The 16,702-nt window shown below is 52.4% G+C and overlaps 5 protein-coding genes across 5 annotated transcripts; 2 read left to right on the top strand and 3 right to left on the bottom strand.

Annotated features, from left to right (window-relative positions):
• Positions 1-1,258: 1,258 nt before the first annotated feature.
• Positions 1,259-2,132, bottom strand: AUEXF2481DRAFT_6431 (uncharacterized protein; the record flags this gene model as incomplete). Its single annotated transcript, XM_013486764.1, has 2 exons — positions 1,259-1,676; positions 1,753-2,132. 2 exons carry the CDS (start codon positions 2,130-2,132, stop codon positions 1,259-1,261), a joined length of 798 nt encoding a protein of 265 aa, XP_013342218.1.
• Positions 2,133-2,227: 95 nt separating this feature from the next.
• Positions 2,228-3,739, top strand: AUEXF2481DRAFT_311474 (uncharacterized protein). Its single transcript, XM_013486972.1, has 3 exons — positions 2,228-2,398; positions 2,460-2,612; positions 2,665-3,739. The coding sequence occupies exons 1-3, from the start codon at positions 2,323-2,325 to the stop codon at positions 3,510-3,512; spliced, it is 1,077 nt and encodes a 358-aa protein (XP_013342426.1). The 5' UTR covers positions 2,228-2,322; the 3' UTR covers positions 3,513-3,739.
• Positions 3,740-4,923: 1,184 nt separating this feature from the next.
• AUEXF2481DRAFT_311834 (uncharacterized protein) lies at positions 4,924-7,377 on the bottom strand. Its single transcript, XM_013486973.1, has 3 exons — positions 6,568-7,377; positions 5,517-6,510; positions 4,924-5,463 (listed from the first exon to the last, which is right to left on the bottom strand). The coding sequence occupies exons 1-3, from the start codon at positions 6,894-6,896 to the stop codon at positions 5,149-5,151; spliced, it is 1,638 nt and encodes a 545-aa protein (XP_013342427.1). The 5' UTR covers positions 6,897-7,377; the 3' UTR covers positions 4,924-5,148.
• Positions 7,378-11,444: 4,067 nt separating this feature from the next.
• Positions 11,445-13,795, bottom strand: AUEXF2481DRAFT_6434 (uncharacterized protein; the record flags this gene model as incomplete). Its single annotated transcript, XM_013486765.1, has 2 exons — positions 11,445-13,399; positions 13,459-13,795. The coding sequence occupies 2 exons, from the start codon at positions 13,793-13,795 to the stop codon at positions 11,445-11,447; spliced, it is 2,292 nt and encodes a 763-aa protein (XP_013342219.1).
• A 315-nt stretch (positions 13,796-14,110) lies between these two features.
• On the top strand, positions 14,111-15,664 carry AUEXF2481DRAFT_47471 (glycosyltransferase family 4 protein; the record flags this gene model as incomplete). Its single annotated transcript, XM_013486903.1, has 1 exon — positions 14,111-15,664. One exon carries the CDS (start codon positions 14,111-14,113, stop codon positions 15,662-15,664), a length of 1,554 nt encoding a protein of 517 aa, XP_013342357.1.
• Between the last annotated feature and the right edge of the window lie 1,038 nt (positions 15,665-16,702).

Here is a 16,702-nt window from a genome sequence, read left to right on the forward strand (position 1 = left end):
TGTAAACCTTACAGCCTTGTACCATGATGTGTGAGTCAGAGTAAGATACAGTAGGTTCAAGCAAACAATCGTGCTACTTTGATATCGAGATGGTAGGTCGACGAGCTTCTCAGAGACAACCTGGGTGACACCGACTTTGACTCGATGCTGTTGTTTCCCCAAAGCCACCTTACACCGACAAAACAACAATAATGTCAACTTTTAGCACACCGATGCCCAAGGATGTGATGGCTGTTGTCCGCCGAACGAGTGTGCCTCTCGATCGTGCAGAAGTAGGTATGTTGACCGTGTCAATGCAAGTCGGAACCGCCGTGATACAAGAAATATCACGCATACTATTGCCCGGGGGACAAGCATCTGGTCTTCTGATAGGAGAGCGTGCATCGCTGTGCAGATCTTCGCGACATGTATGTTTTCCTTGAGGTGCTCAGCCAATCCGTCGCATTCCTGTACTGCGCAAAACATGTGCGTTGAGGCTCCGGTGCAACAATGATATCTGGTCCAACGGAGCTATCACCGGCAAAGAATAACCAGTAACATGTTCGTGAAAATCGGCGCAGTCGACCGCTCGTACACGCATGCCAAATGGGGGCAAAAAGAGTCCGGGTGATATGGAAGGATTTTGATGCTGGTGAAGTTGGACCCTCGCCAGAAGACACCTGTGCTGACAGCATTGGATGAGAAACTCAGAGCTCCGCGTGAAGGTCGAGGTCAATCCATAAGAGTTTTATCGCCATTGTGACCGATGCCGTTGACAAGCCTAACATGCTGGGTCCTGATATGACGGTAGTGATCGCTGCTTGTAGAGTCCCATGGTTATGTTCCGTGCAAATTTCACGCGAACATCCAGAGATGATGGCTGATATGCTGTGTATGCGAGAGGCATCCGTGTCAAGCGAGCAGAAGCGTCTCAGTCCATCGAGAACAGCACCCAGCTACAAAGCGCGGACAGCTTGACGGCGCAGACCATGAGCAAGACGGAAACGAGTAGCAGACTCATGGCACGTGTCGACTGCGCAGTGAATGGTAGACGAGATTGTGAGGAAGAGGTGGAGGATGTTGTATGCGGGCATGCGGGGAAGCAGGGAGGGTGGTCGACAAGCTTTCAGATTGAGCCGCTTCACGTGGTCTTGTGAAACTTAGATACGTCAAATGGTGTATCTATTCGTGCAATTGCTTTGATAAATGCTAGAAGCTGTTGCTTCCTGGTTGTATTGGATGCACTGGAGCAATAGTTGCAGCAGGTTGAGCTGGCTGCTTAAGCAAACTTATCGTGCTTGCCCTTGACCTTGACATCGAGCAGAGCCTCGTGATAGGTGCCATCTCTCCAAGCCCTCTTCAGTAGCTTTACGTCGTCGTCCTCGAGCTTGCGACCGACAGCTTGTTCGAGTTGGGCCCTGCTTATCTTCTCGTTTGCCTTTTCCTCCTTTGCGGCCTTGTGGACAGGCTTGAAGCGTGCCTGCATACGCAATCTGATGGCACAGGTCGGGCTAGTATGGTCGTCGGCATCTGCTCTGACCTCGACAGCGGTGTCTTTTGTGGCAGAGAAGAAGGCATCGCGTGTAGTGCGTACGCTGAAGAGGAGACTGTCGGTGGGTAGCAAGGTGAACTGTTCTTCAGCCGAGATGGCGTCGCGTGTAGCTGAGAGAATACCAAACTTGTCGCTGTTAAGATACCTGTAGTGCGTGTGTAAGGAACATGTTGTTGCAGGTCGGAGGTCGGAGGTCGGAGAGCAGCTGGAGAGAAACTTACTTGCCGTGATGACCTTTGAAGCTGAAGGTATCGGTGCCCGCGATGCGATTTGCTATGAAGACTTGCCTGACGTCGTGCGGCTCGACGGTCGACGGCGACTCTTCGATCATGTTCTCAACCGCACTGGCGAACACCTTGCCATTGGCATCACAAGCGAGACATGTCGGCGGCCTTGTGGGTAGCACGAAGATGACGGGGCCTGCGACGTCTTTCACTGCGTCTGCCGATACCCACGATTCGTCGTCGTCGTCGTCTTGCTTTTGCGATGCGCCGGCTTTGATATCTTTCGCCGCTGGACCATGTCCCTCTTCATCTTCGTCACGCGTGCGCTTGCGTTTCTTGACCTTCTTGTCGCCCTTGAAACTGAGTGGTTTGACCATGTTTGGTTTGTCTGTCGGACATGGGCGACGCCCTGTCAGAGCTCGGCTGATATTGCGGCGCACCCGGCCGAAGATGCAAAATCACCACCTTCTATCTAGCTCCGTCCGTCTGCTGCTATCTAGACCATCTCCTTCCTCCTGACCTCTTCTCTAACCTCCCACTTCATCACCACCGTAGCATCACCTCACAATGGCTGTCAATCTGAACGAGTCCGGTGTGCAAACCGCTTCACCCGTGACCGTGAGTCTCCGCGACCTGCAGTCAGGTAAATATAGAGATCACTCGACTCCAAAAATAAATAAAACATACCTCTCATCACTTTGTAGGTTCGGTACCCTTCGAGGCTCTTGAACAGGCCTTTGGGCCAGACTCTCTGGGTATCATCGTCGTTCGTGATCTGCCGTCTGATTTCATTACCATGAGAAAGACCCTGCTGTCGTATTCTTCTTATCTGGCCAATCTGCCTCAGGCTGAACTAGGTAGGCCTTCTCACATCACCGTGGGCTGTGTATAAGCGCTCATATTGGCAAGAAAAACTTGAGAACCCCGAGAGCAGCTATCTTGTAGGCTGGAGCTGTGGAAAAGAAACTCTCAAGAACGGTCGCTATGATACGCTTAAAGGCTCCTACTACGCCAATCCTGTGCAGGATTCTACTCTGCACCAGAAGGCCATCGAGATGTTTCCGAACCTTCCAGAATACAACGCAGCAAATGTATGGCCAAGCAACCAGGTTCTCCCTGGATTTGAGCAGACCTTCCAAAACCTTTGCAACTTTATCGTCGACACCGCTGCATTGGTCGCCCGGGCTTGTGATCGTTACGCAGTCAAGAACGTTCCTCAATACCAGGAAGGTTACCTGGAACATGTTGTCCAGACGAGCATTTCGACAAAGGCACGTCTGCTACACTATTTTCCTTCGCCGGCCACAACTGAGGGTGCTGCTGAAAGCTCACCTGACGACTGGTGCGCCACACATCTGGACCACGGTTGTCTGACAGGTCTGACATCAGCCATGTTCATCGATGAAGCAGCGAACCCTCCTCACATCGATTCTGCAAACATCTCACCCTTGCCAGAGCTGTCTTCACCTCCTGACCCAGCCGCCGGCTTGTACATTCATTCTCGCTCGGGCAAGGTGACCAAGGTCAACATTCCAAAGGACTGTCTTGCTTTCCAGACTGGCGAGGCTCTAGAAGTCATCACCCATGGTAAGTTCAGAGCGGTACCTCATTTCGTCAAAGGCTCCGCTCCCGGCAAAGGGGGCCAGGTTGCCAGGAACACCCTGGCTGTATTCACCCAGCCGAACTTGTGGGAAATGGTTGATGAGAAGCGTAACTTTGCTACATTCGCCAAGGAAATTGTTGAACGCAATCATTGAACGGGAAGGACCATGTGCCCCGGCTCGTTTGTAGCCGTATCATAATATCAAACCAAGTGCAACTTCCCGATTTAATGATTGCAAGTTGACTCGCGCTGGGGCTGAAGCGAGCTAAGACTGCCGGCTTTATGGTGGACCGGTCAAAGCACCTGTTCCTCAGCGAGTGTGGTAGTGTGAGTACATATGATACCGATCTACAATATGTAGCTAGCCCAAATCCGCCAGGTATGGCGTCGCCGTATCACGGCGCTCTCAAGACCAAGACCCATGATGCCGATGTATGTAGAGTAGAACAAGCGCAAACGCAGTGCCAAAGTAGCCTCTCCAGACCAGTGGTGGGATAGCAAAGGCTGGAACAGTGATATCGCGACTCAGTTCCATCCGCGGGTAATAGCCCTCGTCTCAACCTGTCTGGGAGATCAGGCACCGTTGTGCTAAAAAAGTACGTGTCAGATGAATTGCTCTTACTGTACTCAAGTCGCGCTTTCCCTTGGGGGAAGCCAAGAGTTTGGTGGATTAAGCAGGTTGTTTGGGGGAGTGCAGTTGAAGAGCACGCAACCACATTTGATATGTACCGCCAGCTCGTGCAGGGTCTCTGACGTTCAGGGGCACGGAATATGGGCTTCGATTTGTGGAGTACAGCTCCACAATCGTGAGCGGTGTACGATTGATCGCGTGCGTCGAATGGCCTGTCGGAACCCAGATTGACATGGCTGACGCGGATGTGAACCGTCTGCAAGCCTTGTGCTGTCTTCAACCATTCGCTTCTTGTCGCCAACTGTTCTTCGGTCCGATACCTGAGGTTCAAGGTTTCGTGCCATCGGTCCCAGCTCCGCACATTTCCTGGCTCAGGGCTCTTTATCCTCCTCGATTGATAGTCTCTACCACTACGGTCTTCCACTGTAATTGCAGAGCCAGGAGGTGCTGAGGAAAGATACAGTCACATCTCGAACCATTAGATCCGGCGAAGGGACACTGGTAATTGAAGTCTCAGTAATGTCGCTGCGAGCCTAGAATGTGTTGCGTTTTGAGACAATCACAGATATGACAGATCTCATTACACGGAGAGGATACCAAAAGCCTTGGGGCTCTGCCCGTGGCACGACGTGCACGCACCGGGTGATTAGCGATGCAAGTGCAAGACAGGGTCTTTGGAACCGGCTAGATGCAACGTTGAGGTGAATCATATGACGATGTACCGGATGAAAGGAGGACGCGAGAGGAACGACTGTAATGTGAAAAATATAGACTTTGTTGCTCCAACTTTTTCCGTACCGACACCACGTCTATCGTGAACAAGAGAGAAATAACGAATTCGTTGAGCGTCACTCCCATAACCATAGCAGCGACCTGCAAAGAGCATAAACAGACCCCTCAGAAGGCAACGTGTACACACGGCCATAACGCCAAACCCGAAAATAGAATCAAAACAATTTTGAAAATTACCCGCAAAAAACCGAAAAAGCAATCAAGCAAAGAAGAGCGCAGGACGAGAGCCGCCCTAAAAGGAGGATCGTGCAGTGCCGGGTATCACAAAGTGAAGCGGATGTGTATCGTGAACAGCAAGAGCGATCCAGACACAAGGGCGCCGCCAACGCCTCTGACAGAACAGGTAAAGAGAGCAGTAAGAAGGGTACTAGTAACCCAGGCCATCATCCATACCCATGGAGAGACCGGCTCCAGCAACATTGACGTTCATAGCTTGCATTCCATTAGGCATCTGCGGAACGGCGACAGGATTGAGTTTGAGATCAGGATTGCAAGGCGGCGAGTGTTGACGGTGGTACTTGAGGCCGTTCAAGTTCTTGTAGCGTTTACCACAGACCTCGCAGCGATAAGGCTTCTCCTTTTCCATGCCGACAGTGCCGGGATAAGGAATTGATGTAGCGGGGTCCACAATGGAAAAGGTGCCATCTGGGTTTTCCTTGAGTTGCTGGTTTTGATGACCGTGCTGGGAGAAAATTAGTAAAGGGCATTGGAAAGAGTGTTGTGTGAGCGACATACTTGTTTGTGATACTTGAGACCGTTCTGGTTCTTGTATGCTTTCTCGCAGCCGATGACAGGGCATCGGAAAGGCTTGGCTTCTTCACCAGGGAAGCCGAAGCCTTGGATGAGCTGTTGCTCCCGTAGGCGTTTGGCCAATTCGCTGTTGTTGGCAAATTGACTCGGGTTCTTGAAACCGCCCATACCGCCTTGCTTGCTGAGCAAACGCTTGGCGGGGTCATCGATGCACCGTGACTCGTCTTGTTGCCCGTTCATGTCAGGGAAGCCGAAGCCGGACATTGATGCATTGAAATTGGACGGGTCAATCTCGCCTGGGGTGTGCACTGTCGACTCTGATGGACTCACGGTCTGTGATGTTTGTCCAAAGGTCGGCGTGTTTACCGAGGAAACGGTAGGGTTGAAGCCACCGAGATGCATGGTCTGGCCGGGCTGTGGTGTTGTGGGCGTCGACACATTGTTGACTTGTTGTGTGTTCTGGAAGGCGCTTGCCATGCCAATGTTGATTGACGGGGCTCTAGCCTGCTGTCTGCCGAACTGTGGTTGAGGCTGGAACTGGTGGCTGTGGTATGGGTCCTGCACAGCGGGAGCGATAGTCGAATCGTCCATGTCCATGTCCATGTCGTCCATGTCGTGATCTTGCAGAGGGTCGCGGGCCAGGCCTTGAGAAAGACCAGAGGGGTGGTCAAACTGGGGGGCTTGCTGGTGATTGTGAGGCTGGCTCTGCTGCTGCTGCTGCAACATCTGAGCGGCAGTGCCGGCATTGGCATTGCGAGCGTTGGCGAGCAAGTGCTCCTTGGGAGTGCGACCCATGGTTTGTGTAGGTACTTGGGCGTGAGCTTCTTCGTAGTGCTGAAGCAGCTCGTGCAGCGAATCGAGCGTGATGCCGCAGCAAATGTAGTCCTTCATGAAGTTGGCCTCCATCTTGGGGAGGTATGAAGACGAGTGGAAGGATGGAGACTGGAAGTTGTATGGCGAGGTGCCTGCCATGATCAGACTGCGGCGGCGTGTCAGTGAACGCACCCAGGGTGTCAAAGCAGCGTTTCGAACTTACTCGTCGCGGATAAAGCTGCCCACGGACAGACCTCCCCAGCTCATGCCAGCCATGAGACTGCCAGCGTGGTTAGTGCTATCGCGACGACCGCGATCACGCATCGAGATGGGACGTGAGTGGAAAGAGTTGCCCATGTTGATGGAGCCGTGGCGCAGGCTATCGGGTCTGAACTCGCTGCCGCGACGCTCCATGTTGGCCATGAAAGTCGGCGGTTGAGTGTCGCCGCTTCGCGCATTTGCGGCTTGCAGTTGGCTGGTGAGGTTGGAGGTTTGGTTTGGGGGCGACGCGCGTGGCGTGGCGATATCTATGGGGGAAGCCGACGAGGCCATGATGTGTAGGGTGTCGAGGGCAAAAGATGGTTATTGAGAGAATTTCTGGAAACTTCCCAGAAGCGGGACCGCGTCAGGCAGAGATCAGGACCTCGAAGATGAACTGGGGCCAGAAGGTCGAGTCAAGGCAAGAATGAATGGGTCGAGTCGAGACAGGAGTCGGAGAGCGAGCTGGTATGCAAAGTAGTAGTTGTTGTGGCGTGGCCGGGGAGCAGGGTGTCGACGGGATGATTACGGAAATTCTGGAATTTCGAGACGGATCGCGGACGGCGGACAGCGTCGGACGGACAGTCGCAAGGCAAGGCAGGGCAGGGCGTAGAGTAACTACCGCTTGCGTAGGGACGGCGAGGCGAGTGTATTATGTAACCTCGGCAAGCAGCGAAACTTTATCGACGTGTCTCTCGCTTCTGCTGTTCTGTGCTGCTGCTGCGTTGCAACTCGAAAGTGCTCAAACAATGGCCTGGGCGGCGGCTGGCGGCACGAGAGAACCAAAAGAGAACGGCTTGAGTTGACAGAGAGACTAGTGGAACAGCCAACAGATCTTACTTCGAGCAGCTTGATGGACGATGGGTTTGACCGAGAACAGAGGGTCAGAGCGAGAAGCAACACTTCGTTATATAATCGTAGCTCCTCTCGTCAGGCGGATCGACTCGAGATTACAGAGCAGCAGAACAAAAGCAGGGTGCTCTCTCGACGTTTATATCCACCGAGCATGGTTACGAGAGCGTCACCGTGGCCAAGGCGCCCGAGGGAAGGAAACTCGAGCGAGCTGCAGCAGTGGGAACTCAATCTTAGCGCCGCCGCGACAACACTCAGAAACCCGTGAACCTTATGGGAAAAAGCTGAGGTCAAGACATGCGTGACGTCGAGTCGTTGCGCTCCCACGACGAGGATCCGATCTCTGTGCATTCAAACTACTCCATCGGACTTTGTGCTCGCATTCCCAGCCTCTCTCTCCACTCATGTTTTCTTCTGTTCCAGATCCCCTGGTTGGCCTTGCTTCTGCGTCCAGAGTCCAGAGTCCTAGCCCTGTGAGAACCATCCTGGCTCCTTCCTGTCCCTCCTCTCTCCCGCTACACCTCCGAAACCATCAAGCCCCTTCCTCCCTAAGTAATATCGTAGACAAACGACTTCTTACGGCCGCACGGTTAGCTCTACCTGGCATTGCTCTTGTACCACTGCTGTTCATGTTCCCTTCCCCCGTCGTTTGCGTCTACGGTACCTTGCATCCGATAGCCGCTTTCTACAAGTACGCTTGCTTGCGAATCAGATCACAGCAAACGGCTGCTATGCCCTTTTTTGCAGTTGCTGTCCATGCGACATGAATCATTCTATTTCAACCACTAATCGCTTCGTCCCGCTCTTATCCCTCTTGTTGGACCGCCAACTCCCTGAAAGCCACGTGCCGTAGAAAGGCCTACCAACCGAGTGCTCTCCGGCCTTACCAAGCACTTGTCGATGCGCCCTTTCCGTAGTAACGTCCTTCTAGAAGACAGACGCACTATCCCTTGGCACCCAATTACAGGTGTCTGATTGGTATTGAGGCAGCACTTTCACCGACACTGTGGAACTCTCCACAACATGCTCTACCGTCAAATCTCGGGTCGCCATGTGCTTGACAAACACCAGCATGTTGGTAGGCGTTGTGAACATAATGAAAATCTGTACTACTGGTTACCACATGTCCCCGTCACCATTCATAGATCGACAAAGCACACACTCAAGAAGCGTCTGTTCACTGTTTCCATTTGTCAAGCGCATCTAAGGACTTTGGGCAAACAGGGATAGTGGTTGCAAGACCCTGAACCGTCTATGGGTCCCAAGGAAATTGGCTTGCTGTTGGTATGGACGTGCACGTTAGCCGGGCCATTGCACATCTCTAATCCTGAGGAATCGGTTCTGCACCCTGGCTATGATACATACCCACTTGGAAGTTGTTCAGCTCAAGAACACATTACATCCTGTATGACATCTCCGTCAGGCAAGTGACGTTTTCTGGATTCTTTGAATAGGAACGTGGGCTGCGAATTTCCGCGCGTGCCTGTCCACTTTTTAGTCTGATTCGGACCCTGAGCCTCATGACAGCTAACGATGGAACTCAAACTACCCCCCCTGGCAGACGCCAAAGCATCCCCCCCATGTTAATCCACCTCCTTCTCATCCTCGACGCCGAGGATTTATTGACTGATACCTTGCGAAGCTGGCAAGACGTGTGGCTAGCTATAGCCTCTGCTGCACACGCGCGAGGTGTCCCGGGGCTGAGCGCTCAACAACGTCTACGAGCCGCTTCCTCGTAGACGCTTATGGTGTTTAGTGGTCAAGCAGGGCGAGAGCTTCTCCAATCGCAGCGGCGCCAGGTGCCTTTTACTTCAAGTAGCCCCCAAAGCAGAACTAAGGTTTCAGCGTCATCGGGCTTTGTTCGGCATCCTATCGCATAGGTACATCCCCATTCTCTTGGAACACCACTATGCGCTAGTTATATCCGTCTGTCCTCCTGTTCAAAACAACAAACGCATCAGCTCTCACCATGGCGTCAACGCGGCGTCTCAGGAGCATCCACGAAGGACACAATGCGAATTGTAGGGCACCATGATCATTTTTTGGCTCCGAAAGGCTAGTGCTGCACAGCGAGTGCATCATAATGTGCAGCTTTGGTGGGACCATGTTGCGTAGCTACACGCATTCAGTGAATCATGATCTGCAACGCAGTTAGAGATGTGCAGTACATGCGTCACAATATACGTTTGTATTGCTGTCTTGAGGCGCATGCTAAGCAATGTAAGCCCAATCGCCTGTAACATGCCGACAAGCGGCTGAGGACTTGAGACATTGTCGAGGGCAACTACCTGCACGTCGGTCGACAGGACAGTTGCAACGCATTGAAGTCAGACGAACACAAGTGCTCGAAAAGCCGAGATATTGTTGTAAGTACTTGAGTGCTACATATGACGCTTGCATGACCATATGAGTGTAGCTTTGGGGTTCGTATGCATATGTGTCTGATTCTATGAGAGCGCATGTCTACCCTGGTACCTCTGATGGGAAGAGTCCTGCCACGAAGTACCTCAAACCGTAGCAGATGATTATGATGTCTACCAAGCTATACTCGTGGCGGCTTCTCTGACTCAAGTGTGCCCTCTCTTGCGCGATCAAGCTTGGTTACTTATCGCAAGCACTCTGGTCTTGCATGCGGACCAAAGGGTTGAGAAGGAACAAGGCGAAGAAGCATAAATCACAAGGACGATCCTCACTTTCGTTGAACATCTATGTCAATGTTTAGCGACAGCAGCCGAAGGTTCCTTGGCTTATCGAGAGCTGTGAGAGGCAACCAGTGTCAAGCACGTCGATCATGCACTTGCTTTTTGTGACGCAGTAAGGTTTGATCGATATCTCGTCGCTGACTCGTCAGCATGGAGTAAGGCCACGAGAGACGAGGCTGAAGTTTATTTACACGCCACGAGTCCCCGTCGTACACCGACACGAATGGCCATACAGGTTCGAAAACTGGAGCAACACAATCTTTAAGCTGCTTGCGCGACAAAGGAGACTTGAAAAACGAAGACACTTCCGTGTGGATATCCTGATAGCGACTACGCGATCTGCTGCAAACACAAGACGAGACGGACTGCTCGTCCACATGTTACTCTTGCGTAAACTCTAAACGAATGTACAACGTTAATCCCCAATCTCGAGTGGGTAGGTCGGAACAGTGTCGTCTGCTGGAGAGCTCACAATCAAGCACCGTGCAAGGTAGAGCAGCGATTTCCCCCGAGTGTCGCCCTTCGTCATCGAATGCATGTGTTAGCCAGCAAGAATCACGTCGCTTCGAGTTTTGAATTTGAGCTTACTCCTCACAATGTTATTTCCCTTGATTGATGTGCAGCTGCTACACCCTGTTCCGAGTCAGCACCGCATCCTCTCCGATAACATACTGACTGTTTGGCGGCTCACAATATATAGTTGACTAGCTGGAGATGACTCGGAAACAGCCGTCAGTAGCCGCACAGCGAGCACATTCCGCCCCTCCTTCCTTCTCCGATACTTTCCAGCCCGTTGTGGTATCCCCGAGATCGTGATGGAGTCAGTCTCTTGGCCACGGATTCGGTATGCTAGAATAGGCGATACGGCCTAAAGGGAAACGTGCATGTCCCCAGACTCGACGGGTCGAAGACTGCTGTGGAAATAATGCCTACACGTGGATAGGTTCCAAGACTGGAGTAAAGCTACATTGTTGTAGCTCACTTCAAAGTAGTGCTTTCGGCACAGATGCCAAGTTGTTGATCGAGTGTCTTGCCGGTTACGATGCATCGTGGCAAATGTCCTATCGTTGTGTTCGTGGCGTGTGGAAAGATGTGCTCAGTAGAAGGCAAGACCGGTTTCGGACCGCAGATGTGCACGCCGCGAGTGGGACTCATGGGATGGACACAGAGCTGCTCGAGAGCGGGAAGCAAGTGTCATAAAACCTCATGCAGCCAGAAGTCGTTGCTGGACTGTACTCAGTTCATATATATGTACACAGGGTGAGCTTGTGCTTCTTGCTCATTCCAATCATAGAGCCATTTCTACATCGTCGTCCTTTCTGCCTTTTCCCTTGTTTGCTTTGGTGTTCTTGCTGGTAACAATCTCCTTCATGCCCTCGAGAGCATCCACATACCTACGACGCATCTCTCCATCTTCCTTCTGTTCAGCAGCGAGCTTCAAATTGACCCTCTCAACCTTTGCGTTTCTGCCTATTCCCTTGGCTCTTGCGATCTCATTCCAGAACCAACGACCTTCGTTCTCTGTAAATAGCGTCCAGGCCTCACCGGTTCGCCCAGCTCTCGCTGTACGTCCCACGCGATGCACATATGATGCCAGGCTGCGTGGGATAGTGTAGTTGATGACATGCGTCAAAAGTGGCAGATCAAGACCTCGTGAAGCACGGTCAGTCGAGATAATAATACGGGGCGAGGAGGCTGTCTGGAAGTTGAGATTTGTGGATGCTTTGGTAAGGAGGAGGGTAGTCGTTTTGTAAGATGGTTCGATATGCGTAATCAAATGGTATAGGCGAGCTGCTGCTTCGGTACTTGGAGTAAAGATCAGGACCATACTGCTTCCACGAGGGGTAGATGTGAGAGCTGCTGCCTTTTTCGTTGATGTCGTTGTTGTTGTGGAAGCATCGCTAACGCTCTCGTCGTCACTGCTGCTACTTTCCGAACTGTCATCCCCATCGTCAGATGAGCTGCTATCATCGTTGTCATCATCATCATCATCATCATCAGAAGAAGAAGAAGACGAATCCTCATCGGAGGACGAATCATCTTCGGAGGATGATGAAGAGCTGACGTCCTTGGTCTGGACCAGACCAGACATTGAGTGCGACATGATCTTAGATCGGAGTAGTTCAAGCAGGAACAATGGCTTATCAGAGCCATCTCCAACGGGAATTGCAAACTCCGAAAGAGTTGTGGGCAGTTCAAAGCCTTCTGCATTCTCGGCTGTTGTAGCGTTGTCGTCTAGAGTAGCATCGGCTTCCGTCTTGACGACAACCATGGTAGGTCGTCGTAATCTGAGGGCACTCAGTTTTGATATGTCGCGGGTCATTGTGGCACTCAAGATGATCTTCCTCACGTATCTATCTCGACGTGGCATGAGGCTGCGCACAGCAGCAGTCTCAGGGGTTGGATCTGATTGGGGTTTCTGGACGTCCAAAGCAGTGGTCACCTTCGCAACCCATTCTTGGAAGCTTTGATCCAACAAACGATCGGCTTCATCGACTACTAGCCACTCGACATGGTCCAAGGTGAATCCCGCTGTAGCAGTCAAATGCTCGACCAGACGGCCAGGGGTACAAATCAGTAGGTCGGCAGCCGAAGTGTAGGTTGGGACGTAGTTGGGCGGTAGACGAACGACGTCGTCGAGCGTCGTGGCCTCAATGTCATCCAGATCCGATTCGAGCTCGAAACACTGACGTTTCCTTGCCTTCTCCATGAGGGAACAGTAACGCTCGGGATCATATGATCGACCTTTTCTGACCAACGAGTCCTGCTCGACAGCAACGGATTGATTACCAACAGCCAGGGCGATCTGGATGGCAGAACCTTGAGAGCATGAGGATGCCACGTTGTATGCCTGGGCGACTAGCTCTCTGGTTGGTACTACAATGACAGCACGTAGTTTCGTGTCGAGCCTCGTGCGCAGATTCTCGATAATGGGGAGCACGTAGGCCAGAGTTTTGCCGCTACCAGTTGGAGCGCTAACACAAATATCGTTCGGCGGTAGATGGGTTAGATAGGGATGTGGGAGAAGGAGAGGAAGCAGGGCAGCCTGAACAGCAAAGGCGGTCGTATAGCCTCTGGATTCAAGGTGGGCCAGAGTCTTCTTGGAAAGAGATAGCTGGCTGAAAGAGCAAGTAGTGGATTGCGAGACGAGGGTGGGATGGGCCAGCCATTGCGGTAGCGAGGAGAAAGAGGGTACGAAATCGGGAGTCGGTGCGCGCTCGGGCTGTGGTAGGGGGATGAGATCTGGACAGTGGGTGGTGAGGAGCTTGTCGCGGGTAGAGAGGGCAGGGCCGGAGACATACCATGAAGTTCGGGCAGGCTTGCTGGATCGAGTGTGTCGTCTGGCGCAGAGGCTCTGGCAACTTCTGAGCGCAGGGCAGCTTTCTGGAACTTCGAATAGACGGCACTGTGCTTGTTTGGTATGGCAGGCGCGTCGTCGTCCTGGTCCAGCGAAGAGTCTAGTTCTGAGCGCTTTCTCTTTTTTCTGCCATTGTCGTCGGATCTCGATGGGCCCTTGGGCACCTTGACTTGCTTCGCTTTGCCTGGATTCGAGACTTGTGTGGCGGGTGCAACTTGTGCAACTTGTGCAACGACAGGCGCAGCAGACTTGGACGGGACGTAGCGGGCGTAAGGGGCCATCTGGAGTGTTTTGACAAGATGTGAATTTATCGACGACGCATGAGAAGCTCTAACAAGTTACAAGACGCCCTCTCACCGCCCGGCTGCATCATGTTGCCAAGCCCGAGTCGGCATGCCGAAGTTGCTGCTGCTGCTCTTGCTGCTCTTGCTGCTCCTGCTGCTCCTGCTGCATCTGCTGCATCTGCTCGTCACTGCCCTTCCTGAGCTGCGCGTCGACTGTCTCCCGCTGCAGGTGCTCGACTTGACATGGCCTTTTCTGTCTAAGTCAATCATGCCGCCAGCATCTCTGCTGGCTGCCTCGCTCCTGCCCTCATCATGCCATACAATATCGCCATGGTCAGCGACTTCTTCTTCCCCCAGCCTGGAGGCGTCGAGAGTCACATCTACCAGCTGTCGCAGAAGCTCATCGACCGTGGTCACAAGGTCATCATCATCACTCACCAGTATGAAGGTCGCACCGGTGTCCGCTACTTGACCAACGGCCTCAAGGTCTACCATGTGCCTTTCTTTGTCGTCTACCGCGAGACGACCTTCCCCACCGTCTTCTCCTTCTTTCCCATCTTCCGCAACATCGTTATCCGGGAGCAGATCGACATCGTCCACGGCCATGCCAGTCTCAGCAGCTTGTGCCATGAGGCTATCCTGCACGCCCGTACTATGGGTCTTCGCACCGTCTTCACTGACCACAGTCTGTTTGGCTTTGCCGACGCTGCCAGTATCCTTACCAACAAGCTGCTCAAGTTTACTCTTAGTGACGTCGATCATGTCATCTGTGTCAGCCATACTTGCAAGGAAAACACCGTCCTGAGAGCTTCTCTCGACCCTTTGATGGTTTCGGTCATACCCAATGCTGTCGTTGCTTCAAACTTCCGTCCACTCAATGCCGCAGATGCCACCCAACCATCTATGCGCTCCGCTCTTCCACCTCCGCCGCCCCAGTCCTCTCAACCCCTTGGTCCAACTGATACCATCACCATTGTTGTCATCTCTCGCCTCTTCTACAACAAAGGCACCGATCTCCTGATCGCTTCCATTCCACGCATCCTCGCTACACACCCCAACGTGCGCTTTATTATCGCTGGTTCCGGGCCAAAAGCCATAGATCTCGAACAAATGCTCGATCGTCATATTCTCCATGATCGAGTAACACTTCTGGGCCCGGTCCGTCACGAGGAGGTTCGCGACGTCATGGTCCGTGGCCACATATACTTGCATCCCAGTTTGACCGAGGCCTTTGGAACCGTCTTGGTAGAGGCTGCAAGCTGCAACTTGCTCATTGTATGTACTAGAGTCGGCGGCATTCCCGAAGTCCTTCCTGCTCATATGACTGTCTTCGCAAAACCCGAAGAGGACGACCTTGTTCGCGCGACCAGCGAGGCTGTCGGTCTCTTGATGGGACAAGACCAGAAACGTACAGTTGTTCGCAGAGATCGCTTTCACGAGCAGGTGCGCATGATGTACAGTTGGTCTGATATCGCCCGCCGTACTGAGCGCGTTTACGACCTGATCACTGGCAATGAGGAACAGCCTTACAACGATTTCTACACTGATAACCAAGATGCCAAACGGCGCCAATATGGAAAGCATGTCTCTCCTGCTTCACAATCCTTCGCTCTGATTGATCGACTCAAGAGATATTATGGCTGTGGTATCTGGGCTGGCAAACTCTTTGTGCTCTGCGTTGTCGTCGATTATCTCCTCTTCGTATTCCTTGAGTTGTGCTTTCCCAGAAGCAACATTGACATTTGTAGAGATTGGCCGAAGAAGCAAAAAGCTGTGGATGTTCTTGACGATCGCGACGCAAAAAGCACAATGAACAGAACTCGTTCTTCGCGAAACACCATTTCCGACAACCAAGGCAAAACTTGACTAGACTGCGCCCTCACAGGTCTCTCACGCAAGCAAGTGGCTTCGTTGGCCAAGACAAACGCGCGCCATGTTATTCAAATGCCGTACCTGATGCCCTGCGTAGTTGCTGCCTAAGACGGTTTCAGTCGCATCGAGGTTGTGGGGCTGTGTTAGCGGCTATTATTGCAATTGTTCTGCAAACATACCGAGCATGGCTGAATGAAGAACGATCAAAACATTGGCATGGCATACGATGGTGCTCCGGATTGAGACGAAGAGTTGGACGACCTGCTGAGGGCGTTCTCGAAGCCAGGTCGCTTAACCACGGCAATTCGCGGCTTTTGCCGTTACTGCATGTGCAGGGACTTCGGCCTCACTCTACCAAATCTGGAAGGATTATCCGAGCACGCCTTTAGACCTTCCTGTCGACATTGAATTGACCCTTCCTCGACGTGGCATCTCTTCATGCATGACAAGGCATCTTCAGTCAGCATGCATAGCACAGCTCTGCTTTCGCCTCCTGTGGCTCCTTGTCGAGATCGTCACTTTGATTCTTGAACGTAGGCAATGACACTGCGCAGCTGTGTTGCCGCTCTCGAGTACAGCACCGGCCTGATGCTATGATAGAACCCGAGCGAGAGTAAGGATGCTAATTATAACATGAATATGATCCTCCAGACACGAGAGGAACTTTGCGGGTTAACTTCAACTAATAAACGTCACTTTCATGTTACATCAGTGCACGCCGCTGAATACGGGCGCCCCAGCTTCAATACGGTTTCATGACATTCGCTAAGCGTTCTATGGTTCTACGGCCGGCAAGATGCACGCAGTCATAAGGTTGCCTTACAGAGACATAGCGAATGCTCCTCCAATGAGGAACAGAGTTTTGAAAGGCCCGAGTCGAGGAATGTGCATGCATTGGATACAACTCCTGATAGAATGGCATGAAAGGGGTAAATGTGTCTGTGTATATACGCAGTACGCGGTACGTGTGAGAGCCTTTGGCCTGCAGATCACCCTGTGGAGTGGTGTTGTTCGACAACATAGTTTCCTTGC

This window comes from Aureobasidium subglaciale (genome assembly GCF_000721755.1).
Source record: "Aureobasidium subglaciale EXF-2481 unplaced genomic scaffold scaffold_15, whole genome shotgun sequence".
Taxonomy (NCBI): domain Eukaryota; kingdom Fungi; phylum Ascomycota; class Dothideomycetes; order Dothideales; family Saccotheciaceae; genus Aureobasidium; species Aureobasidium subglaciale.

Bases quoted from the DNA above. Each gene is read 5' to 3' on its own strand.
- AUEXF2481DRAFT_311474 (XM_013486972.1), top strand. From the start codon at position 2,323: ATGGCTGTCAATCTGAACGAGTCCGGTGTGCAAACCGCTTCACCCGTG. The intron at 2,399-2,459 runs GTAAATATAGAG...ATCACTTTGTAG, and splicing joins TCTCCGCGACCTGCAGTCAG to GTTCGGTACCCTTCGAGGCT. The intron at 2,613-2,664 runs GTAGGCCTTCTC...CATATTGGCAAG, and splicing joins TCTGCCTCAGGCTGAACTAG to AAAAACTTGAGAACCCCGAG.
- AUEXF2481DRAFT_311834 (XM_013486973.1), bottom strand. From the start codon at position 6,896: ATGGCCTCGTCGGCTTCCCCCATAGATATCGCCACGCCACGCGCGTCG. The intron at 6,511-6,567 runs GTAAGTTCGAAA...ACGCCGCCGCAG, and splicing joins GGCAGCTTTATCCGCGACGA to TCTGATCATGGCAGGCACCT. The intron at 5,464-5,516 runs GTATGTCGCTCA...ATTTTCTCCCAG, and splicing joins GTCTCAAGTATCACAAACAA to CACGGTCATCAAAACCAGCA.